This window comes from Chanos chanos, chromosome 2, assembly GCF_902362185.1.
Source record: "Chanos chanos chromosome 2, fChaCha1.1, whole genome shotgun sequence".
In the NCBI taxonomy this organism is placed as follows: Eukaryota; Metazoa; Chordata; class Actinopteri; order Gonorynchiformes; family Chanidae; genus Chanos; species Chanos chanos.
Genome location: NC_044496.1, coordinates 82,098 through 107,758, shown reverse-complemented (window position 1 = coordinate 107,758; position 25,661 = coordinate 82,098). Strand labels below are relative to the sequence as shown.

Sequence of the window (25,661 nt, the reverse complement as noted above, 5' to 3'; positions counted from 1 at the left end):
TATCATTTTAATACCCAGATAAAAAAAGAGGGTAATTATGTATTTTAATGTGTGTAATGAAAAGCATAAGTGAACTAGAGGAAATAAGATTGATTGGAGACTGAAGATTGTTTCTGTGTTAGGGGATTGTACTAGCTGTTCATCAAGTGAAATTCTTGACACACTTTAGAAACACTTTAGAAAAAAAGACATTTATGAGTAGGAGCCAGACTGGCTCTCAGATAAAGTACAGTCATACTGTAGCCAGGCTATAGGAGCCAGACTATAGGAGCCAGACTGGCTCTCAGATAAAGTAAAGTCATACTGTAGCCAGGCTATAGGAGACAGACTATAGGAGCCAGGCTATCGGAGCCAGACTGGCTCTCAGATAGGCTGTAACTGGGCAATCTGCAATTTGTTATGTTGATGTTATATTTGCAGTGTGATATAATGTTGATACAATGTTAGTAATATAATGTTGGCGATATAGTGTGGGTAATATTGATGGATTTCAAAAACTGTCCCAGTTTCACAATATCAATATTAATATCAATAAAACTGAAAACATTATATAGAAATATTAATTAAAAAATTAAATAATATAAATATGTAAAAAATGTAATATCAAAACCACTGAACAGACAAGAAGTGGTTTGTAATGGTCATCAGGGCGACTGGATCATCTGTTTGTCCCACCACCTTTGACCATGGCCATCGATAATTCAGTTGAAAGGTTTCAGAGGAAAGTGATGTTGTCATGACACGGTGAGAGCCGAATCAGCCCTTAACCCTAACCCTAACCCTGACCCTTCAATCTGTTCTCCTCCAACTATGTTCGCCTGATGATGCAGCGGCGGCAGGTGTGTGTGGAAGGGCATTCTGCTCCAGTCCAGCTGGTCTAAACCCACAGTTAAGCACTGAAGCTCTTTGTTCTCACAGTTTAATGAGAGAATGGTGCTTTTGGATGGTTTCCTCCCTATACTTTACAGATGAAAACATCACTCAGCTCCTCTCCAGTGCAAGACTGTATTTCCCTGGAGTTGTACCAGCTGATCCTAAAACAAACAAAAATATTAAGAAAGAAGTAGATGAAATTCAAAAATAAATGACTGATCAACAGGTAATTGTAATGTAAGCAAACTGCCCCACCATGAATTGATTACAACATGACAGTTTAAGCAATGGTTTGTGTGGTAGGGTAAGCCGAAGAGGGGTTCGTGTTGCCCCAAAACACAAGAAATGGCTCCGCCGCAAATAGCACTATAGTGCAAGTTGTTTATTTACAGCGCACAAATTCAGTCCCAACCAAAGTGAAAAAAGTGAAAGTGTCCAAAAGCTGAAATATGTATATATACAGTGAAAGAAAAATATTTACAAGTAAAAAACAAACAAACAAACAAACAAACAAACAAAATATATATATAGAACAAAGAATTTGATAAACAAGCCGCTACACACAATGATTGAAACCCACTTTTCACTCATAAGCCCCTCCCCCAGAACATACCACATTCGTTCTGTTTATTTAAAAATAATATTGCATATCATATTCATTTCATTGTAGAGAAAAATTAACCACTACTTTTACACACTTCAAATTTATACAATTCCAATTTCACATGCCCCTATACTTTCAATGGATCATCACATTTTCACATCAAACTCTTTCGCTGGTTTTGTGGTACCTTCCCATACTACACTGCGCATGTGCAACTCCGGTTAACCGCACTAAGCTAGCCCGTGTTGCTCCAGCTCGGTTTAATCCTCCACTGCACCGGTAGTTGTACCCCGCTATGGCACAGACTAACACACACACACACACACACACACGGAGAGAGGAAACGGGGAACGGATTGAGACACGACAATGAACAAAATCCTGTATCGCAGAAAGACATTTAAACCGCTAAGTACAATAAAGACGGGAACAAACATTTAAATGTGTAATTGTGTGTTTGTGTAACATGATAAAGACGGTGACCATAAAGACAACGACAGTAGAGACGATAACAAACAGTTAGGTGTAGTTGAGTGTGTTTGTAGTGTGTTTTAAACTGTAGGATTGTGAACGTGAATTGGAAATGTTTGTGTGTATGAAACCGGGTAATCTCCTGCTTGCTTCGAGTGTGCACCCTCGAAGCTATCGCGATATTTTAGTGAAATGTGCGTTAGTGATATGTATGTAAACACGTACAGGCAACGGGACACAAACACAAATGAATGAATGAATGAATGCTGTGGAACTATGGGGTAAGGTGGGAGAAAGGATGCCGCTCGCGCCCTGAGACAGAGCTTTCTGTCACAGTTTACCTGTTTAGAAGTGGATGGGGAAAATAAGATCTGCTCCGTCAAGCCCAACAGATACGTGTGGTTTATTATGACACCTACTGGTTAAATGTGATATTACAACCCTGCTCACTCAATGAATGTGCCACCACGAACCCATGATTGTGTGTTAGTGATGACGTGTGATTTAATTTCACTTTTACACAGTAGATGGCGCTATTACATTAGCTTGTTCTGCTGTGAACACTTTCCATCAGAACAGTGATCTCACATGTTCCTCAAATTTATCCACAAATACCAGGAGGAAAAATATCAATTTTACTTTGTTGTCTGTGACGATCAGTGTGACACATAACATTAATAATCTCTGGAGGTTTGATCAAAATGAGGTTTGATGTATATGAGGTGTGGTTAAGAAGTTCTAAGATATTTATTTGAAATGGTCAAGTCACTTTTATTTATAGGGTTAGGGTTATTTATATAACACATTTAAAACAACAGGAGTTGGCCCAAAGTGCTTTCCAGTTGAGGCAGAATAGAGTAATGTGCATATGTCATTATTATGTGATGTTCCCACCACTTGTGAAGCATTGCTGGAATCCAGCTGTCATTCTGTCTTCAGATTTTCCCTCTGATTTTCAGGATCAGAAAAAAAAAAATCCATTCCTGTTGTGTGGCATCACACAAATGTTTTTTTGTTTGTTTGGGGTTTTTTCTGTTTTTTAATACATTCATGTTGCCCTCCTTTTCTATCTATTGTTATTCAGATGGGTAAAAAAATCTGTCTATATTTCTTAAATACTTTTCTTTTGTACTTATCTCAGTGCAGTTCACTGCCTCCATATCGGCACCTGTAAGAGAAAAGGTCTCTTATGAAGTGATCATAAAAGAACTTTATCACTTCATAAGGGTTAAGGGTTTTTTTTTTTTACCACTGAACACTGATGTAGTAACTGAATGTGAATTGTGCTTAATTCCCTAGCACTTCCAAGATAAACAAATACACCTCTGCACTCATTCAACACACAATACACTCATCAGAATGCTCAGCTGAAAGTATAGTTTGGGTCTTGTCTTTATATGGGGCTTTGTTCAGGTGTACGCCTTTTCTCTGTTGAATCTTATCAGGCTGACAGATGAGTCTTTACTCTGCTGACACTGACTGAGGTCACATGTGTACAGACACAGGGCCTCACTGTTAAACCCAAGGCCAGGGGAGGCCACTGGGCCCCGCCCTGGGACCTATGCGCTCAGTAGACTGAAGTGAAACTTGAAACGGGCGTGTCCCAGCCCGAGCAGAGCAAGCTGCAACAGCCCTATTACATCATCACCGGGCAGACGGCTCGAACCTTAGAATCAGCTCAGCCTCCTGTGTACTGCTGTAAACAAACAATGCAGCCAATGGGATATTAATGTCCTACAGATCTGACGCTTTCTCACAGCTTCAGCGGCAGCACTAGCCAGAGAGCAACTTTCACAAAAATCCCCTTCCAGCACACCACCACAGAATGCTTTCACATTCCCTCAATACAGCTTCACAAACAGCTGCTTTTCTTCACTAAAACCCGACACTGAGAAAGACTGAAAACACAGTGTTCTTTCTTCTCTCCCTTTCATACACACACATCAGGTAGAGAAATGTATGAGGTACATGAGTCAACTCCCACTTGGCAAGACCTCCAGGCAGCCGGGTCTGCCGAGCAGTCAGAGGAGCCCTGGCACACAGAGCAGAGACGTCACCTCATCACATCACACACGAGGCATGTGGAAAGAACCACAAACTGGATCTAATTAACAACGCACTACCTGCACTTCTCCCCTACATACAAATGGATCTGCTTTATTTTCTAAGAGCCATGGAAAGTACCACTCACCTCTGGCTTTGAGTGTCTGCATTTCTCTTCATAATATTACCAGATTTCTAAAGCTGGTGTCCAGGGCACTGTCCTCTGATTACAGTGAGACCACTGCAGAAACTTTGAGGCCACAGTATGTAAAAACCTTTATTACTGAACATGTTTGAGATTTTACAGTGACACACAGAGTCATGTGGTTATTAACAGTACAGAATAACATCTCCCCCAGAGCCCAGACTGATATTGTTAATCTACAAAAATCTCAGAGAAGTTACACACATATATACGCGTGTGTGTGTTTGTGTGTGTGTGTGTCTATAATGTGTGTGGGAATTTCTGAGGGAGAGACTTTGAGATGGACATTTATAAAACACCTGAAAAGACTGTTGAATATTCACAAGACAAAGAGGACTGTATTTAGAAACCTTCCATTAGCGCAGCATAACTGCTAAAATCAGACCAATACATGCCATAAGACAATATGAACTACAGGAAAAATAAAAGAAACTTGGTCACATAAGCATGAGCAGATTCCATCAACATTTCATCCTTAAAATCAACAACAACAACAACAACAACAAAAAACCCATGATCATAAATGCACTGATTGTTACATGAGACTGTTACACAGACACACAGACACACACACACACACACACACACACACACACGATCCAAATGAAACTGGTCCAAGATTTCACATTGAAAGCATGCTTAAATGATCCAGCTAAGTGCAGTGTACTGTACTGGCCCAGTTTCTTATGTGAGGAGCCCGGTGCTTGGGTCCTGTACTGAGCTGCAGTTATGTGTCTTGGTGGAAAAACCTCAGACAAAGTCTTGCATGTCTCCCATCTCTGAGCGGAAGCACAGCCCCTCTCCCAAAGGGCATGTCATCAACTATACACAAATGAAGCTCCTTAAAATGAACTTCTCAGTTCTTATCATCCCAAATGAGTTTCCTGCAAAACCACAAGTCTGTAGAATTTCCATTGAGAGCTATGGAGCCTAAATGAGTTAGTCTTTGGCATGGAGCTAAGCTGGCTGCACTGTCAGAGAGAGAATGTTTCTCCTCTGGATAAAAAACAAGGCCAAATAAAACTCAGTATATTGATGGCAAATTTTCCAATTTTCCTTTGTTTAGAAAAGCATCTTCCTCATCACTGGTAAAGGAGGCAGGACTAGACAGAGAGACTCTGAGAAGTGCAGTACAGTGGCTAATGACAGGTCAGACAGAGCTGAAGCCATGCAAGTCAGAGAGCACATGCTACTGGGCTACAGGCTGCTATAGCAATGGAGAGGTGTTCAAAAGCGTCCTGTCTTCACATAGAGTCAGACACCAGAAACATAAGACGACATGGAACCACAGCCTAGAGTGAACCAGTTGAAAGTACACTGCACTTTAAGCCAGGGAGTGTCCACTACGATACTGGATATGTCTTTCATCTGAGTGTGTAGTTGAGCAGTGTGGAATACCTCTAAAATGTCTGTTGGTTTCAGTCATTGTCTGGTACGGCCAGATCAGTGCAAGCCTTTCACCTGTATTTACCTCAGCTCTCTAGAGCTAGGAATCAGAACAAGACATTAATGAAAAATTGGGTTGTGTTCCTTCTTATATGGACAGTAGAAAAACAAGATTGACAAGAAAAACAAGAGAAAACAGGGGAATGAAATGAAGTAATTAAACTAAAAAAAGATAAGCTGCAATAACAACAATAATAATAATAATAATAATAATAACAATAATAATAATAGTAAGAATAGAAGATGAGTCGGTTGAACATTAATAATGGAGAGGGCAATTCCAGTTTTTTCCCTTCTTCCCAGACGGTGCTCTTTGAGAATATGCCTTGCTCCAGTTTGGCACAAGACTCTGATGTACAGCTGAGTGAGACGCAGATTGGACAGGAGAGGGTTAGGGGCGGAGCCTTACATGTCACGCTCCATTCGTCTCTTCCGCACTGAGAGAGAGAGAGAGACAGAGAGAGAGAGACAGAGAGATGGAGAGAGAGAGACAGAGAGAGAGAGACAGAGAGAGAGAGAGAGATAGACAGTGAGAGAGAGAGAGACAGAGAGAGAGAGAGACAGAGAGATGGAGAGAGAGAGAGGGAGAGAGGGAGAGAGAGAGAGATAAAGAGAGAGGGGGGGGGGGAGATGGAGAGAGAGAGAGGGGGGGGGGGGGGGAGATGGAGAGAGAGAGACAGAGACAGAGAGAGAGAGATGGAAAGACAGGCAGAGAGAGAACACAAGAATTAGCACAAGAAAAGAAATTCTAAGTTGCTGAAATAGAAACATTCTCTCTAAGCCTCCAGTGTGTTCTATCAGGAAAAGCCTGCAGAGAAGTTTAACAGTTAAAAAGAGCTGGCGACTGGAGCAGACTGATCATTCTCACAGAGTCTGGGGTTCTTCTATATCAGTCATTCAAGACATTAGCTCTGGAAATTTCTGACAAAACATCATTTTTATTTCTCACAAAAATATAATTTGTTTGCTCTTTACTTCCAATAAAACCAAAACGATGGCTGAGCTCACACTGCGTGTAATACGTGAGAACATGCAAACACAGTGTGTTTTCAGAGTCAGCACTGAGAGGGCAAAACTCCACATGACCCAGAAATGTCGAAAGGACAAACAAGGTTATCAGGCACACACAGCGCACAGTAAAAGTGTTGGTCATGTATGAGTTGCGTAAATTAGACCATTCATTTCAGGACTCAATTTGGACACACTGTAAGGAGAGACTTTTAATCTGACATGGTATCAATGCTTGGTTCAATGTCCAGGTGAGTCATAAAGGGTTTGTTTAAGAGTGAAGCTTTTCACACCCAAATAAGGCATTTAGACCTCAGTGGACACACTGTAAACCTGTGAGTTTATGAGCAGCAGTTAGTGTGTGTGAGTTTAAGGTTTAAAAACATGCCTAGACAAAGTACCCAGAGAGAGAGGAGCTGCTCTGGCACCGACACCATACACTGCCTGTGTGTGTGTGTGTGTGTGTGTGTGTGTGTGTGGCTGTGTGACAGTCACACACATGAACACGGTGCCTGAAAAGCTGCTTGTGCAGAAGAAGGACCAGTTTCCCAACTTCAGCGGAGAGAAAAGCGACACACAGATCATATAACACCCTCCAGGGAACCCTGAGCAGGACAACAGCACAGCGTTACCATGGAAACAGCACTTTTTGGCATGTAAACAGGAAGTCCTAACATACTGTTTTAAAGCTAGAGAGGGGAGCATACTGTATCCACCACAGGAAATGGCAGAGCACCAGGGATTTCAATAATTACATTTCCCTCATTAAGACTCACCAGCCTTTCACACACACATGTAGTTCCCTCATTAACCCTAACCCTTTCCCTCATTGACCCTAACCCTTTCCCTCATTGACCCTAACCCTTTCCCTCATTAACCCTTACCCTTTCCCTCATTGACCCTAACCCTTTCCCTCATTGACCCTAACCCTTTCCCTCATTGACCCTAACCCTTTCCCTCACTGACCCTAACCCTTTCCCTCACTGACCCTAACCCTTTCCCTCATTGACCCTAACCCTTTCCCTCACTGACCCCAACCCTTTCCCTCACTGACCCTAACCCTTTCCCTCATTGACCCTAACCCTTTCCCTCACTGACCCTAACCCTTTCCCTCATTGACCCTAACCCTTTCCCTCACTGACCCTAACCCTTTCCCTCACTGACCCTAACCCTTTCCCTCACTGACCCTAACCCTTTCCCTCATTAACCCTTACCCTTTCCCTCACTGACCCTAACCCTTTCCCTCATTGACCCTAACCCTTTCCCTCACTGACCCTAACCCTTTCCCTCATTGACCCTAACCCTTTCCCTCACTGACCCTAACCCTTTCCCTCACTGACCCTAACCCTTTCCCTCATTAACCCTTACCCTTTCCCTCACTGACCCTAACCCTTTCCCTCATTGACCCTAACCCTTTCCCTCACTGACCCTAACCCTTTCCCTCATTGACCCTAACCCTTTCCCTCACTGACCCTAACCCTTTCCCTCACTGACCCTAACCCTTTCCCTCATTGACCCTAACCCTTTCCCTCATTGACCCTAACCCTTTCCCTCACTGACCCTAACCCTTTCCCTCATTGACCCTAACCCTTTCCCTCATTGACCCTAACCCTTTCCCTCACTGACCCTAACCCTTTCCCTCATTGACCCTAACCCTTTCCCTCACTGACCCTAACCCTTTCCCTCACTGACCCTAACCCTTTCCCTCACTGACCCTAACCCTTTCCCTCACTGACCCTAACCCTTTCCCTCATTGACCCTAACCCTTTCACACACACATGTAGTTCCCTCATTGATCCTAACCCTTTCACACACACATGTAATTCCCTCATTAACCCTTTCACATACACATGTGGCCTTAAAGACAGGTCAGGCCAACAACAAAAAAAAAGACATGATTTGTTTCATATAAGAGAATATCTATGTTGTTTTCACAGTGTTTGAGCAGAGTTGGTAACTCTTGTCAGGGCACATGGGTAGTCGGGGGTCTGGAAGACTGAGGTGTGTCCCCTGAGACCACACTGTTTGAGACTCACTCTCTTACCCAGGTCGTTGTTCTTGGTGATGGCTGCGGCGGCCCTGGCCCTGGGGCCCTGCTGGGTGAAGTGGTAACCAAACTTGATGATGCTTGTGTTCTCTTCCAGCATCTTGGCAATTTCCATCTCTACATTAGTGCCCAGCTGCTGCCGCTGCGGGGGGGAACAGAGGGCTGCATGTTACAGTCTCTCACAGTCTGTCTGCATGTTACAGTCTCTCACAGTCTGTCTGCATGTTACAGTCTCTCACAGTCTGTCTGCATGTTACAGTCTCTCACAGTCTGTCTGCAATGTACAGTCTCTCACAGTCTGTCTGCATGTTACAGTCTCTCACAGTCTGTCTGCAATGTACAGTCTCTCACAGTCTGTCTGCACTGTGCAGTCTCTCACAGTCTGTCTGCATGTTACAGTCTCTCACAGTCTGTCTGCATGTTACAGTCTCTCACAGTCTGTCTGCATGTTACAGTCTCTCACAGTCTGTCTGCATGTTACAGTCTCTCACAGTCTGTCTGCATGTTACAGTCTCTCACAGTCTGTCTGCATGTTACAGTCTCTCACAGTCTGTCTGCATTGTGCAGTCTCTCACAGTCTGTCTGCATGTTACAGTCTCTCACAGTCTGTCTGCATGTTACAGTCTCTCACAGTCTGTCTGCATGTTACAGTCTCTCACAGTCTGTCTGCATGTTACAGTCTCTCACAGTCTGTCTGCATGTTACATGTTACAGGGTCAAAACAAATCCTCACACAATGAGAAACTGAGCTCAACCAATAAGGGAATTATTCAGAAAGCATAAGCTGGTCCTGCTGTCGCTCCTACCTGATTATCAATCTTGATTTCAGAAAGCGTGTCGTTGTCTCGGAGAGCTTCCACTAAAGCCTGAACACCGGCGCTGGTGATGAAGTTTGACTCCAGATTCAGACTCTTCAACGTCTTGTTCTCTCTCAGCATATCACTGAAAGCCTACAACACACCCACAATCAGCTCATCACTGAAAGCCTACAACACACCCACAATCAGCTCATCACTGAAAGCCTACAACACACCCACATTCAGCTCATCACTGAAAGCCTACAACACACCCACATTCAGCTCATCACTGAAAGCCTACAACACACCCACATTCAGCTCATCACTGAAAGCCTACAACACACCCACAATCAGCTCATCACTGAAAGCCTACAACACACCCACATTCAGCTCATCACTGAAAGCCTACAACACACCCACATTCAGCTCATCACTGAAAGCCTACAACACACCCACATTCAGCTCATCACTGAAAGCCTACAACACACCCACAATCAGCTCATCACTGAAAGCCTACAACACACCCACATTCAGCTTCAGAATGCAGTAGTTCCCCAAACCCAACCCCAACTACAGGCAAATAAAACAGGAAAAACTAGTCTTCAAAATGAGCAATCGCAAGCGAAAACAAGATACACATTAAGGATCTGCGTGAAAATACAAATTTAAGTGCATGTGCCTATTACAAGCATTTATTTCTATGAGGAGAACAGTTTTTCATCATTTCCATTGTTGAGATAGGATTCTCACCACAGCAACTGGGTCATTGCTCCTTGTGGCAGCCAAGCTGAATTTTTTAACATGTGTGTTGGTCTCCATGGCCTTCGCAAAGTCCTTGAGCGTTGGAATGGGAATGTTCTGAAGAACAGCGAAAAAAAAAAAAACCTGTTAAGACACACAGACATACAGACACAGACAGACACTCAGACAGACACACAGGCACAGACACACACAGAGACATACGGACACACAGGCACAACCTTAATGTTGTTCAGGTTGACTTCTGTAAGGGTGGCATCGTTGGTCTTTATTCTCTGCAGAGTCTCCTCCACGTTAGTGGGGTTTGGTGGCTCATCAAAGACTGGTTTAACTTTTTCCCCTTTAATAACATCTGCAAAACAGCACACACCGTCTCCTAATCACATCAACATCAAAAGCCTTAAACACACTTAACAACCACCAAGACAGCTATATTTATTTTATCAACACATCATGAGGAGAGTAATTTTCCATTGTTTTTTTCCCGATAACTTAATGTTAATGGTAAAACACTGAGGCTTTGCATGACTAAACACCATCACTGACTATAAATACTGAATGCTACCAGCACGATATTGTGCCATGAGCACAGGTTTCATCTGAGTGACTTGTGTCTGTGATCTCAGGGGCTGTGTGTAGTGACTGTGGATGTGAGTGACTTGTGTCTGTGATCTCAGGGGCTGTGTGTAGTGACTGTGGATGTGAGTGACTTGTTTCTGTGATCTCAGGGGCTGTGTGTAGAGACTGTGGATGTGAGTGACTTGTGTCTGTGATCTCAGGGGCTGTGTCTAGTGACTGTGGATGTGAGTGACTTGTGTCCGTGATCTCAGGGGCTGTGTGTAGAGACTGTGGATGTGAGTGACTTGTGTCTGTGATCTCAGGGGCTGTGTCTAGTGACTGTGGATGTGAGTGACTTGTGTCCGTGATCTCAGGGGCTGTGTCTAGTGACTGTGGATGTGAGTGACTTGTGTCCGTGATCTCAGGGGCTGTGTGTAGTGACTGTGGATGTGAGTGACTTGTTTTGTGATCTCAGGGGCTGTGTCTAGTGACTGAATGTGAGTGACTTGTGTCTGTGATCTCAGGGGCTGTGTCTAGTGACTGAATGTGAGTGACTTGTGTCTGTGATCTCAGGGGCTGTGTGTAGAGACTGTGGATGTGAGTGACTTGTGTCCGTGATCTCAGGGGCTGTGTGTAGAGATTGAATGTGAGTGACTTGTGTCTGTGATCTCAGGGAATGTGTGTAGTGACTGTGGATGTGAGTGACTTGTGTCCGTGATCTCAGGGGCTGTGTGTAGAGACTGTGGATGTGAGTGACTTGTGTCTGTGATCTCAGGGGCTGTGTGTAGAGACTGAATGTGAGTGACTTGTGTCTGTGATCTCAGGGGCTGTGTGTAGAGACTGAATGTGAGTGACTTGTGTCTGTGATCTCAGGGGCTGTGTCTAGTGACTGAATGTGAGTGACTTGTGTCTGTGATCTCAGGGGCTGTGTCTAGTGACTGAATGTGAGTGACTTGTGTCTGTGATCTCAGGGGCTGTGTCTAGTGACTGAATGTGAGTGACTTGTGTCTGTGATCTCAGGGGCTGTGTCTAGTGACTGTGGATGTGAGTGACTTGTGTCTGTGATCTCAGGGGCTGTGTCTAGTGACTGTGGATGTGAGTGACTTGTTTTGTGATCTCAGGGGCTGTGTGTAGTGACTGTGGATGTGAGTGACTTGTGTCTGTGATCTCAGGGGCTGTGTGTAGAGACTGAATGTGAGTGACTTGTGTCTGTGATCTCAGGGGCTGTGTCTAGTGACTGAATGTGAGTGACTTGTGTCTGTGATCTCAGGGGCTGTGTCTAGTGACTGAATGTGAGTGACTTGTGTCTGTGATCTCAGGGGCTGTGTCTAGTGACTGTGGATGTGAGTGACTTGTGTCTGTGATCTCAGGGGCTGTGTCTAGTGACTGTGGATGTGAGTGACTTGTTTTGTGATCTCAGGGGCTGTGTGTAGTGACTGTGGATGTGAGTGACTTGTGTCTGTGATCTCAGGGGCTGTGTGTAGTGACTGTGGATGTGAGTGACTTGTGTCTGTGATCTCAGGGGCTGTGTCTAGTGACTGTGGTTGAGACTAGACGTGAGCGCGAATGACACTCACTGTTGAATCCGTCTTTCTCTTCACAGCTTTGTGCGCTGGTCACCAGAGTGTGGACTCCAAGGATAGCTAAAGAAACAAGCATCAGAAAAATCATCCTCAGTAAATAACACAGAGTGAAATCTGGCAAAGCTGCATAACTGCCGACACAGAGTGAAATCTGGCAAAGCTGCATAACTGCCGACACAGAGTGAAATCTGGCAAAGCTGCATAACTGCCGACACAGAGTGAAATCTGGCAAAGCTGCATAACTGCCGACACAGAGTGAAATCTGGCAAAGCTGCCCTTTGTGAACGTGCCAGTACCTGCCAAGTCACACAGCTCCGTGTCTGTGGCACTGGACAAGGCTTCTTCCAGCTCAGGGTCAAGGGTCGTCACCTCCTCCTGTCGCGTCTCAATTGGCTTTTGCTTCGGCACCCACATCTTTCCTGAAAAACCAGCGATAACAACTGAATGGCCAGTGTTACTCACCTAACACCTGAAAAACCAGCGATAACAACTGAATGGCCAGTGTTACTCACCTAACACCTGAAAAACCAGCGATAACAACTGAATGGCCAGTGTTACTAACCTAACGCATGACGGCTACAGCAGAAAACGACACCATAAATGGCTATTGCATAACCTTTACTCACAGAGGAACTCCTCTGTTAAACATAAACGCAAGCAGGCGATTCAGCCAAGACAGCGGGGTGTCTCACTCCAATTCCGCTCCAAACAAATGGCATTCATTAGAAAGCCCCAAGGACTTAGCCAAACAGCAATCAGATTAAAAATATTATATGCAGAGTCACCAGAGTAACCAATCACGTCAAAGAATACTAAATGCAGCATGACAAGAGTAACCAGAAAATGTACATACAGAGTAACCTGTGACTCTACATCAGTCACCTCTGCAAGCCTGCACCGACACAGACAACCAATTCTGAGATTTGAAGCTCGTGCACAAAGCTAACGCAGGGAAGCAGGGGATAATCTGGCATCGGGTTAGAGCGCTGCTCTGACATCGAATGAAGACACATGTATCTCGACTCATTAACAAAGCTTTAGTCTGTGTCCAGCTGTGTCCTGTTCCTCTTACCACAAGTGAGTCATGTTCCAGTTAAGCATCAGTGTCTGCTTTTCTATGACACACTCTTTCCTGAAACACAACCATACAGTAACCATACTGTTAACCACTATACTAAACACAACCATACATTAACCACACTGTTAACCACTATGCTCCAGACAACCATACATTAACCATACTGTTAACCACTATGCTAAACACAACCATACATTAACCATACTGTTAATCACTATGCTCCAGACAACCATACATTAACCATACTGTTATCCACTATGCTAAACACAACCAATGACTAACTATACTGTTAACCACTATGCTAAACACAACCATACCTTAACCATACTGTTAACCACTATGCTAAACACAACCATACATTAACCATACTGTTAACCACTATGCTCCAGACAACCATACATTAACCATACTGTTATCCACTATGCTAAACACAACCAATGACTAACTATACTGTTAACCACTATGCTAAACACAACCATACCTTAACCATACTGTTAACCACTATGCTAAACACAACCATACATTAACCATACTGTTAATCACTATGCTCCAGACAACCATACATTAACCATACTGTTAACCACTATGTTAAACACAACAATAAACTAATCATACTTCTAACAAACAGCTTTCGCCAAATGCCTGAATCCAGGCTCTCATACCTTACACCCTTTTTCACTCATACCAGCATTACCTGGATCAAACACACGTTAGAGTCCCAGCCAAATCAAACAGGAGGATCTAATCTGCATGTCCCAGTGCACTGGCCCAGACCACCTGCACCTCCACCTGCTCATTACAGAGCTGAGCTTCTCTGGGCACATGCACAGACTCAAAACTATTTTAACACAGTGAAAACAAAATGACTAAAGCTTTTATTTAGGGAAAACAGAAGGACGTGCTCCCCTAAGGTGATGAGTGCATTTCAGGTCACATGATCACAAAGCTCTGCTTAGAAGAGTGATTTTGAAGAAAAAGCACACAGCCACCGTATACAATTAAACACAGTCTGGACCTTTGACATGTGAGATCATATGAAAATCTAAAGGCTAGAGAGATTCATGCAGGACTCTGCCCACCCCCCAAGGCAGCTGTGGCCTAAAGGTTAGAGAACCGGCTTGTTGGTAAAGATGCCTGTTGGTAAAGAGAAGGTTGGTAAAGGGCTTGTTGGTAAAGACGCCTGTTGGTAAAGAGAAGGTTGGTAAAGGGCTTGTTGGTAAAGAAACCCGTTGGTAAAGACGCCCGTTGGTAAAGAAACCCGTTGGTAAAGAAACCCGTTGGTAAAGACGCCCGTTGGTAAAGGGCTTGTTGGTAAAGACGCCCGTTGGTACAGAAGCCCGTTGGTAAAGGGCTTGTTGGTAAAGACGCCTGTTGGTACAGAAGCCCGTTGGTCTTGAGGGGTGGGAAAGAAGCCCTCCCATTACTGTTAGCCCACTGTAGTCACCCCCGTTTACAAGTCATAGGGAAAAAAAAAGGATGGATTCTCATAAAAACAGTTATTTTTTAATATAGAAGGGTTAGAAGGACTTTTGATTTCTTTGATATTACTGATTGTGAGTTTTGCTTTCAGGGTCAAACAAAAACAACATATTCCTGACAGAAAACATTACAATTTACGATGGTACATAATATGATGACATGTCTTTAGGCCCACATTTTCACAGCTGTGAAAATCTTCTCTCTCTAGTGCTGCAGCACAAATGAAATTAGTGACAAACTTTTCTCCCCTCACTAGCCCAGAGTCTCTCAGTGTGGGGCGGAACTTGGCCAGTGTCCACAGTGACCTGGAGTGGGTGCTCAGGGCTTTGCTGACTCCTGGAGTTTACCCAAGCTTGGCAGTTCTCTCCTCTGCTGGCTATTTCTGCTCTGGTTCTCTCTCTCAGCCAAGCAACATTACAATAGTTCTCTGCAAGATCAGTCACAGCAGGCAGAGAATCATTTCCTCATTAATAAACATCCTCACCAACACAACAAGGATGTGTACAGTAAGAACTCTGACAACGTGCATTTTTTTCCTCTAGAACCTTCTTGAAGTCAAGTGGACTTTCTCAGCAGAAGCAAACCATAATGAGTACAGAAAGTCCACATTCAAATCTGCCTGTGAGAGTCCTCACACACCATCAGTATGAAAATCAGGCTTCAGAAGTGCCCTCTGCCTGACATCAGTCACCATAAACTTCAATGCATCACCATGGAAACTGCCACCTCCAATGCCAGAGGAAAACAGCAGTCTTACTGCACAGACAGAGGCCATTGTGCTATGGGAGGAAACTTGGCTGGACCTAATTCTCTCTGTTACCCCTCTGCTGCCATTAAACAGCTATCACTGTTGCTGTATATCAATGCCTTTGTCCAGAACATATAAAAACAAATCCTGAAGGACAAAAAGACTGTGGTGAATGAAGAAAGCACACACGATATTCTTGTTACATAGCATGTAAACGGATAGGTAACTGTAAAAAAATCAGACAACACATATGAGCATTTGTTTTGGCCTGAGACAGGCTCCCTGTGGCAGTGTGATAATTAAGCTCTGATCTTCAGCTCGGCTCCTAGGTGCCTGACTAGGTCTGAGACAATCATCAAACACGGCCCTCATGATTCAGGCAGATATGATGCATCACAATAGGCTCTAGGAGTTACCAGGTATTCAGTGCATATCAGCTTCCTTACAAAGTCATGTATTGGCACTGCACATGTGTGTAAAGCCATATGGATGTTCAGGAACGAGGCAGCTTCTAATCTCATGTTACGTCACAGATGCAAGTTATAATCCAAATTATTTATGCACAGACTAGCATTCAAAACACTTTTTGATTCGAAAATGACACTCACACAGCTTCACTTCAGTTGGGCGGGAGTTATTTTCTTAAGAGAAGCAGCAGTGAAGACGTCATACTCCAGTTATTAAAAATAACAAAGCAACAGAGACTGAAACATCCACACTTCTTACCAGTGTCTCTTCTCAAACACTGCAATGTGATAAAACACCTATTAAGGAAGCCCAGGGCTGAAGTGCGGTGATATTCAATCGCTGACTGTGAATCCTCTGCCTCAGTGGTTTTCAATCCTGCTCCTGGGGGACCCATGCTCTGCATATCTTCTATCTATCCTTGCTCCAAACACACCTGATTAGTGTGATTAACATGCTCTTGATTAAATCAGGTGTGCTCAGCCAATCAAAAGAGCTACTGATGAGTTCAGTCAGGTGGGTAGAGCTGGTAAAGATGGAAAACGTGCAGAGCAGGGGTCCCCCAGGAGCAGGTTTGAGAAACACAGCTCCGTCTGACAAAAAAGGAATCTCTGTAAGTGGAGCAGTAGACACAGAGGCAGCAGACACAGAGGCTGACAGTATTCCTCCATAAAGCACCCTGGATGCTCAGGGATCTACCTTCACTGCTAACAGTCGGATACTGGGAATGTGTCAGGAGGTTATTTTCCACAACCCTAGTTTATTTAATTCACCCACTTGTTTGAATGGCTTGGGAGCAATACTCATGTCTCTGGAATTCCTGTGGATGGATTCCAGAGGGGAGTTTTCCTGTCCACTAGGACTTCACGGTATATTACAATTCCCAGTCCCTCTTTCTCCAAGTGCTGTGGGCATTCCGCCATGCAACAATGATAGACAGAACCAATGCGTCCCACGCACACACACACACACACACACACCCCAACCAATACCTCAGACTAGGGGTGTGCACGATATATATCGTCTACAATAATATCTTAATCGTTGTTTTAACAATGTGCGCTGACATTATCGAGTATGTCACTCACTTGGCAAAAACCAATCAAGAACACAGCTTTGGAGTCCACGCATTCACTGCGTCGTGTAGCCTAGTAGGACAGACCACTGTGTGTGCGCATTGAGAGAACATGCAGTGTGCTAGTATAGGTGTACATGGTCACTGCACCACAAGTTAGGGTTAGCGTAATATCATTTTTGTCAATATCACACATCCCTAACTCAGACACAAAAACAAAAACATACGAGGGCTTAGACACACACACACACACACACACACCCCAACCAATACCTCATCCATACATGCAGCTCCTCACTAAAGCTTCTAACAGGCAGACAGACAGACAGACACAGACACACACACACACAAAACCCAACCAATACCTCAGACACATTCATACAGCTCCTCAGACATGACGTGACTTGGGGCTGTGTTCACTGCATTGCCACAACATAACCAAGAGCAGCCTACTCAAAATCCTCTTGTCCATAAACTACCATCTGACCGTTCATATGATCCTGAACATAACTTAGCCCTTTCAGATGGCAGTGTTCTCCGTTTTGGGGGGCTCTCATGGATAGCCTGGCAGTTCAATCTCAGCTGAGGGAAAATAGGAGAATCTTGAAATAATTTTCCAGGACCACACATGATTTCCTAGGACGTTCTCTTTGTCTCTCATTCTCCATGCATTTTCCATGTGAGCCAGAGAAAAGCCATTCAGGTCTCCTCTAGTGTTAGTGTTACTGCAAAACCAACCCACTCTCTCCCTGAAGCGTTTGCTCTGTCCTTATCTAACAGGCGTATCCATTAGTAATACCTGCATAGCCAGCACTGCAGAAATTACAACAGCTGCTGATGCAGCCCAGCCACAAAGAGCAGGTCTAAATACCTGAGACTCACCTCAGTAATATACATACTGTATAATACTGTACTGCACTGTGCACATACTGTATATTACTGTAATGCACTATGCACATACTGCATATTACTGTACTGCACTGTATATTACTGTACTGTACTGTACACATACTGTATATTACTGTACTGCACTATGCACATACTGTATATTACTTTACTGCACTGTGCACATACTGTATATTACTGTACACACTGTATATTACTGTACTGTACACATACTAGAGGTGAGAGAAAAAATCGATACAGTGTAGTATCGCAATATTGTACGGGCCAGATATTATATCGATACAGCAGCACAAAGTATCGATATTTATTTATTTCACATTATTTTATAATTTTTAAAATTTATTTAACATACTTTTATTTTTGTACATATGTTGACTCTGATAACATTGTTTCTGAAGCCCGCAAGTAGCTCAAGACCTCGTACAGTAACTGTCCTTTTACGACAGTAGTACAACTCGTCTCCTGGTAACTCCAGGTAATGCAGGTAACTCCAGGTAATGCAGCAAATGCAGGTAATGTGAGATGAGCCCTCAAGTTCAATCGGTCTCCACAGTGCGAGCATTTCACTCGCATTTGCAACTAAAAATAGCCGTGTGTGAACTGTGAAGTGTATTTAGGAGCCCGTGTGTGAACTGTAAAGTGTATTTAGGAGCCCGTGTGTGAACTGTAAAGTGTATTTAGGAGCCCCTGTGTGAACTGTAAAGTGTATTTAGGAGCCCCTGTGTGAACTGTAAAGTGTATTTAGGAGCCCGTGTGCGAAGAAAAAGTATTCAGACAAAATTCAGCCCAATCAGCCTCTCTTTTTTTTTCCAATGAAAAGGCCAATATCACAACAATAATGACGATGACGTAGTCACTGCACTGAACCAATATCGTCTGTAAAAAAATAAATAAATCATGTGATCCACTCGTCAGCGCTAAGGGCCCTCTAGCAGACTTTTTTGACGGTTAGAACTAAAAACTACTGTATTACAGAGCTGTTCATACCATTTATACTGTTCATACAGTTTAAAGTATAAATGATGATATAATTATTACATAAATACATTTTGAAGCAGAAATATTTAAAAACCAAGTGTACTTTTTGTATTCAAATGAATTAAATCATTTTGCTTGTCAATATCTCTTTGTATCCCTTTATTAAGGAAAAACACATCATTTATATTATTTATAAAGCATCGCAATAATATTGCATCGTGTCGCAAAATATCGTGATAGTATCGAATTGTCACCTCTGTGGCAAATCCCATCCCTAGCGCATACTGTATATGACTGTACTGTGCAAATACTGTATAAACTCAACACAAATGTATATGAATATAGAAAGTGGGCAGTAAGATAATGAAGATCTGAACAAATATGCTGACACCTGGAGAGAGCATGTGGCATGACCAAAGTGAAGGATATAAACATGACCAAAGTGAAGGATATAAACACACATATAGAGAGCATGTAACATCTGTCACATTCAGCTTATTTGACTGCCTTTGATTTTAATGCCCAGTGTGTTACTGTTCATTGCATAATCCAGGAGCTAGCTGGGATAGGCTAGAATAAATAGGTTACCTTTCCTTTCTCCAGTGAAGGGCACATAGTCTTCCCTGTCCTGGTACTCCAGGGCCTGTTTCTCCAGGTAGCTGAGGAGACGCTCTCTGTTGAAGGGTCCTGTTGCTGGCTTTGAGGTCTGATCCTTCTGCCTGAGCCCGGCTGGCAGTAGCGCGTTCTGAGAGACACAGACACACTTCAGATAAAGCTCTTGTTATCATCCTCTCTTATTACCATTCTCAACACCTCAGCTGGTCTCCTCTTTCCTCCCAACCACATTTACCTATTCAACACAGCTGGGCTATTCCTGAAGCCAGCCTTCACAGACATGTCTAAACAAACAAACTCTGAGTTGTTAGGGTTAAGGTTAGTCGTTGTCTTCAAAGCACAGACATTTTCCACATCCATCTCTCAATGTTGTGATGGATGGTTCTTTTCCAGACAAAACGATGAGTTTGCTTTGACAATGTCCTCTCATATTTAAAAAAAAAAAAGGTTTTAGAAAGCTTTCCACAGTTGCTTGGTTTGACCAAAGAAACAACCCAAATCATCCACTGGCACCATTAAGATGTCTCAGCTCCACTTTACATTTCTGGTTTGTCCTGTATCTTGAGGATTCCTAACACTGGTTTTCATCAATGATCAGCATGCCAGCACATACAGTTGTGTATTATAAATTAGAGCATGCAAAACTGTAAGGCTGTATTTGGTTAGAAGGCTTACTTCTAAAGATCTACCATTATGTGGGACTAACAGTAGAATATTCAGTGTATCTCCCATCCCCTCTCACCTCTGGGTCCATCTCCTCCAGGGCGTTTTCCAGTTGTTTGAGCTCCTCCTCGGAGAGCTTGTTAAGGATTTCATCCTCATCAAGCTCCTTGTACTTTTCCAGGTCTTTCTTGAAGGGCAGTGCCATAGCTACACAGACTATCTAGCAGTGGTTGGAGTGAAGCCGTCTCCTCAGCTGGCCTGTCCAGGGAGAGTCACACTGTAAGAACAGAGAAACTTACTACAAGCCAAACAACTCTCCACTCTCTATGAATATACATCAAATTAAACAACAATGAAGCCCAGGAGCATCAGTGAAGGGTCTCTGCTCTTTAAGAATCAAAGCTAAATGCAACCATGATGGTGTACCAACAGTACACAACATAAAAATACAATAGAGAAATACATCAATAAATGTTTAGCCCAAAATACAGCAAAAGCCTAAACCACACCAAATCAATAAAGCTCTCTCACACACTAGCCTCACACACAAGGAATCTGTATCTTAACAGATCACATCCGGTCATGCCGCAGAAATGTGTTCAATTTCCAGATTCCTTGTAATGTCCCTCAGCCGTTCATCGTTCCGAAGGCTAGGGAGTGCTGGACTCACATACGACCTTTGACTCCTTACTGGAACACAGCTCATTCCTGTCCTGACCCTTAACTAAACTCCCACTGCACTCTAGCCCGGCAGGAAGTCAGCACACATTATATGTGAATGGAGCAGATCAGACATCTGTTACTAATTACCTACACTAGCATAGAAACCATCACTGAGCACCACTGAATGCTGCCTGAAATGACTAGATCTACATACATGTGCGATTTATATCATTAACACTTACTATTTATTTAATATGGCATTTATAATAACACTAACGGTGCTTTACAGGTGAGCTCAGAAAGGTACTTTTCTGCCAAAAAGTCCTCTCTGTCATCTTGTAAAGAGAGGGGGCAGTGCTTACATACTTCATGTGTCCATTAGAAGGCAAGTTTCACTCGACATACACACAGTTCCACTCGACATACACACAGTTCCACTCGACATACACACAGTTCCACTCGACATACACACAGAGCTTCACTCGACATACACACAGAGCTTCACTCGACATACACACAGAGCTTCACTCGACATACACACAGCCTCACTCGACATACACACAGAGCTTCACTCGACATACACACAGCCTCACTCGACATACACACAGTTCCACTCGACATACACACAGAGCTTCACTCGACATACACACAGAGCCTCACTCGACATACACACAGCCTCACTCGACATACACACAGCCTCACTCGACATACACACAGAGCTTCACTCGACATACACACAGTTCCACTCGACATACACACAGAGCTTCACTCGACATACACACAGTTCCACTCGACATACACACAGAGCTTCACTCGACATACACACAGAGCTTCACTCGACATACACACAGCCTCACTCGACATACACACAGTTCCATTCGACATACACACAGAGCTTCACTCGACATACACACAGAGCTTCACTCGACATACACACAGAGCTTCACTCGACATACACACAGTTCCATTCGACATACACACAGTTCCACTTGACATGCACACAGTTCCATTCGACATGCACACAGTTCCATTCGACATACACACAGAGCTTCATTCGACATACACACAGTTCCACTCGACATACATCAAGTGTGTGTCTTAAAATCATGACAGGACTTGTCTCTCCCCCCTGTTCTGTGATGTTTTAGCTCCACCCTGTGCAGCAAACTCAGGTCACAATAATACAGTCAATTAGAGCTTGGCTTGAAACTTTTAAACAGCCTTTAAGACTCAGTTACAGACTGATTCCAATGAATTTAATTCACTCATTCTCAAAAACCAAGACCGAAGACCCTTTGCCTTGACAATATTTTCCAGTTTTACTGCTCTGCTTATTCATGCTGCATTAGTGCAGCTCTGGATCACGTCAGTTTGAGTAAAACCACAGAGAACTTTGCACAAAAGCTGTGGATATAAAATGCTATACGTAGAGGGTTTGGGAATGGTTTGCACACTTAAGTCTCTTCTTTCCCACCTTGACTTTTCTATAGCTGTGCAACAAAAAGCTACATTTACGTTTCATGTCCAGTACAGACTTGTCATTATTCCAAACCGTCGCTTTTCTTTGTTTCCCTCTGCAAAGCTTACATTTCTTCACTTACCCAGGTACTGTAACAGAGGCGGCTGTTCTTACAGTTACACGTGAGGCAAATAAAGCTATTTCTAATGTACATGTAATGATACCGACCAGTCTTATCATTTCAGCAGGTATAGGTATAACAGACTACATGATGTCGCCTAATCTACCACAAAGGAGCATAAACATAAGGAGTTGTTAAAAAAGAACGTTACTGGCCCTTTAAGAAGGCATGCCGATTATATAAGCAGTAAAAAAAAAAGCTTTAGACAGGGAAAAAGCACAGCTCTTTTACATTACTTGGGAACATCAGTAGAAGGATGGAGCTAAAGTTAGCTCCTGCTCCCCAGAGCAATCTCCCTCCATTTCCTCCTCAAGAACATGTACTGTCTTATGGGAAATAAGGAGATGGCCTGTAATCCTTTGTTCAGACGTTTACTGTATGTCAGAGTATGCTGTGGAGACAGATGCTGGCCACACTGTCACTGTGTGCACACATGCAGCTGAATATATATATATATATATATATATATTGTTTGAGCAAAAGACCAAGCCGTCGGAGAAGAGCAGAGAACAGGTCTGCCAAACCACAGGGACCTGGTCTGGGTTGAACAATACTCAAGGTGGGAAAGAGATCCCCCCTTTTGCTTGAATTACAAAGGTTCCTGGAACAGGTAGTCCTGGACTGGAACCACCAAGTTTGTTCTGAGGTCTGACACACTACTCAGAACTGGTCTGGCACTTTTACAACAGTGAGAAAAATTCCATGCAACTCACACTAGTCTGACATCAGCCAAATTTTACAGACGTATAACTTAAAAACAACCAGCGTAGATAGAGAAGACTGTTTCACTGTGCACTGTTGATGCGAGGGAATCTATTTAAAGAAAATGACGTGTAGGCTATTCATAAAAACCAGCAGTCCACTACGTTATGTTCACATTTCCATTTAGTCTTTCTGCAGATGCTTCTCCCCAAAGTGACTGACATAATGAACACATATGACACACGGACAGCTAAGCCGACCAGACACATCAAACAATCCGCTTTGACAGTCCACAAAGTGCTGTAATTCAAAGTGCTCCATGCAGCGGTGAATATAGTAAGACACAGGCAGAGAACCTAAACACTTAAAACAAACCGACTGGTCAGATCTTAATATTATCTTATACCAATCATCCAAATTAATTGTGAGATAATTATGTCCTACTATAACCCGTCAAAGCATTGTCATATTGCCGACCATGCTCGAATCTAAATAAATCTCTCCAGTTACATCGACATGTTAATCAGCAACTCTTGCGATCGAAATAAAATATTTTCAAAAAACATTAAGAGTGAATACTATAAACTACTTCCCCTGCCAACACCCAAAGACATCACTGATTTCTAAAGGCGGGCGTGATCTTTAGAATCAATCGTCATGCCTCCATGATTTGGACCACGCCCTGTGTAACTACAGGAAACACAAACCTCAGAGTCATCAGGGGTGTGCCAAAAAACACACAATCCACATGTACAGCACCAGCTATGTGAGGACGATTCTTCATATTCACTATCCGAGCATCGCAATCAATTAAAATAACAGAAATAAAAACGAGCAGCTGTACATTAAAAAAAAAATCAACGACTTTTACCATTCCAGGTCAAATATGTAATACCAGCAGTGACAAATGCATATACTGTTAGTCAACAATAGAAACCCGTGTATTAAGAAGTTCCATTCATGTACACGCCTACCTGTCGCAGGCTACGCAGCACAATTACTTGTCAGACGAGCCAAATCAGCCTGGGACACTTCGACACATCTGTAGTAACACGCCATAACCTTCTTACCTGTCTTCTCATGTTTAAATCAATTAATTACTGACATACACACTAAAACTCGAATAATCGTATCCAGCAGGACTTTCTCCCAATTAAACTGAACTAGGCTGTCAAAATAATTAACTGGGAAGTGGTTAATATGCGGATCAATTCATAATCTAGCATTAGGAGTACTTGGCTAACTTATCTGTCACCCTTACCTGATTCCTAACATTCGAGATGTTAAATTACTGCGACCGGCTGGCCAGCTTTAACTTGGCGACCAAACACTGCATCAAAGTCACGTTTTCCCTTGGCATACTTGGCAAATACATTTACCAGCGACAACGCGAAGCAAACGGCTTCTCTGAACAAAATAACCGAACTAGTCACTTAATGAAAATATCGTGGAATCAAATCAAGACTAACTGCTAGCACTAGCTATTACAGTCATCCAGTAAGCCAAATGCCATCTCATTCTGCAGAAACTCTATCGTCACCTCATCCTCGTCAATCGTTCACAGATGCGGCACGGTGAGAATGTTTACTTGAGCGAGAAATGTACTTGCAGTAACTGAATAAACCTCGAGAATAAGTCGCGGCTCTGCCTTCCTTTCAACGCGGATAGCTTAGCTTCTTAGCAAAGCTAACTACACCACAATCCACAGCTCAGCACGCGTGCATTTGCAGGTAATTATAACATACGTGGAAGGGACAAATGGGGTCTCAAACCTCTCAGTTATGCCTCTGAGCGTCCTCTGATGAAAGTGTCCTTGTCCCCGTTAGGGAAGAAACCGTGAGTTTTCCCCTTAACTAGTGAGTATACCTCACTTTTCTCCTCTAAGGGCGGTAACGCAGGAAGCGGGTTAGAGAGTCCACAACTACGTCCCTACGTACGACAACTAATGGATGACTCAGATCCCTCCCACTGAGCGAGATTTTACTTTATACCGGAAGTACGACGATTTCTAGGATCAGCGGTACAGAGCAAGTAGATTTGTTCTGAGGGCTGACACTGAACTCGTAGCGTTGAATTCAGTGGATTTTGCATGTTTATGCCTTTAACAAACGGGTGCTTTTGTACCCATCATTCTCTGGATCTTCACTCAGTGAGAATACTCAACATAAGTGTGTCACGCAAGGCAGTCAATTTAGCTCAGTAAGGGAGCTAACTATTCAGTTGGTTAGATCATCAAAATGTTACGGTTCCTATCCT

General features: G+C 43.3%; 1 protein-coding gene across 2 annotated transcripts; it reads right to left on the bottom strand.

Annotated features, from left to right (window-relative positions):
- Window positions 1-5,920: 5,920 nt before the first annotated feature.
- tmod2 (tropomodulin 2) lies at window positions 5,921-25,274 on the bottom strand. Of its 2 annotated transcripts, none has more exons than XM_030765975.1 (10): window positions 25,178-25,274; window positions 20,480-20,677; window positions 19,711-19,867; window positions 12,690-12,812; window positions 12,388-12,453; window positions 10,474-10,604; window positions 10,244-10,351; window positions 9,503-9,646; window positions 8,694-8,838; window positions 5,921-6,078 (listed from the first exon to the last, which is right to left on the bottom strand). In XM_030765975.1, the coding sequence occupies exons 2-10, from the start codon at window positions 20,603-20,605 to the stop codon at window positions 6,047-6,049; spliced, it is 1,032 nt and encodes a 343-aa protein (XP_030621835.1). In that variant the 5' UTR covers window positions 20,606-20,677; window positions 25,178-25,274; the 3' UTR covers window positions 5,921-6,046. The 2 variants fall into 2 exon arrangements, with proteins under 2 accessions (XP_030621835.1, XP_030621836.1); XM_030765976.1 differs by having other exon boundaries at window positions 20,480-20,658.
- Window positions 25,275-25,661: the final 387 nt, after the last annotated feature.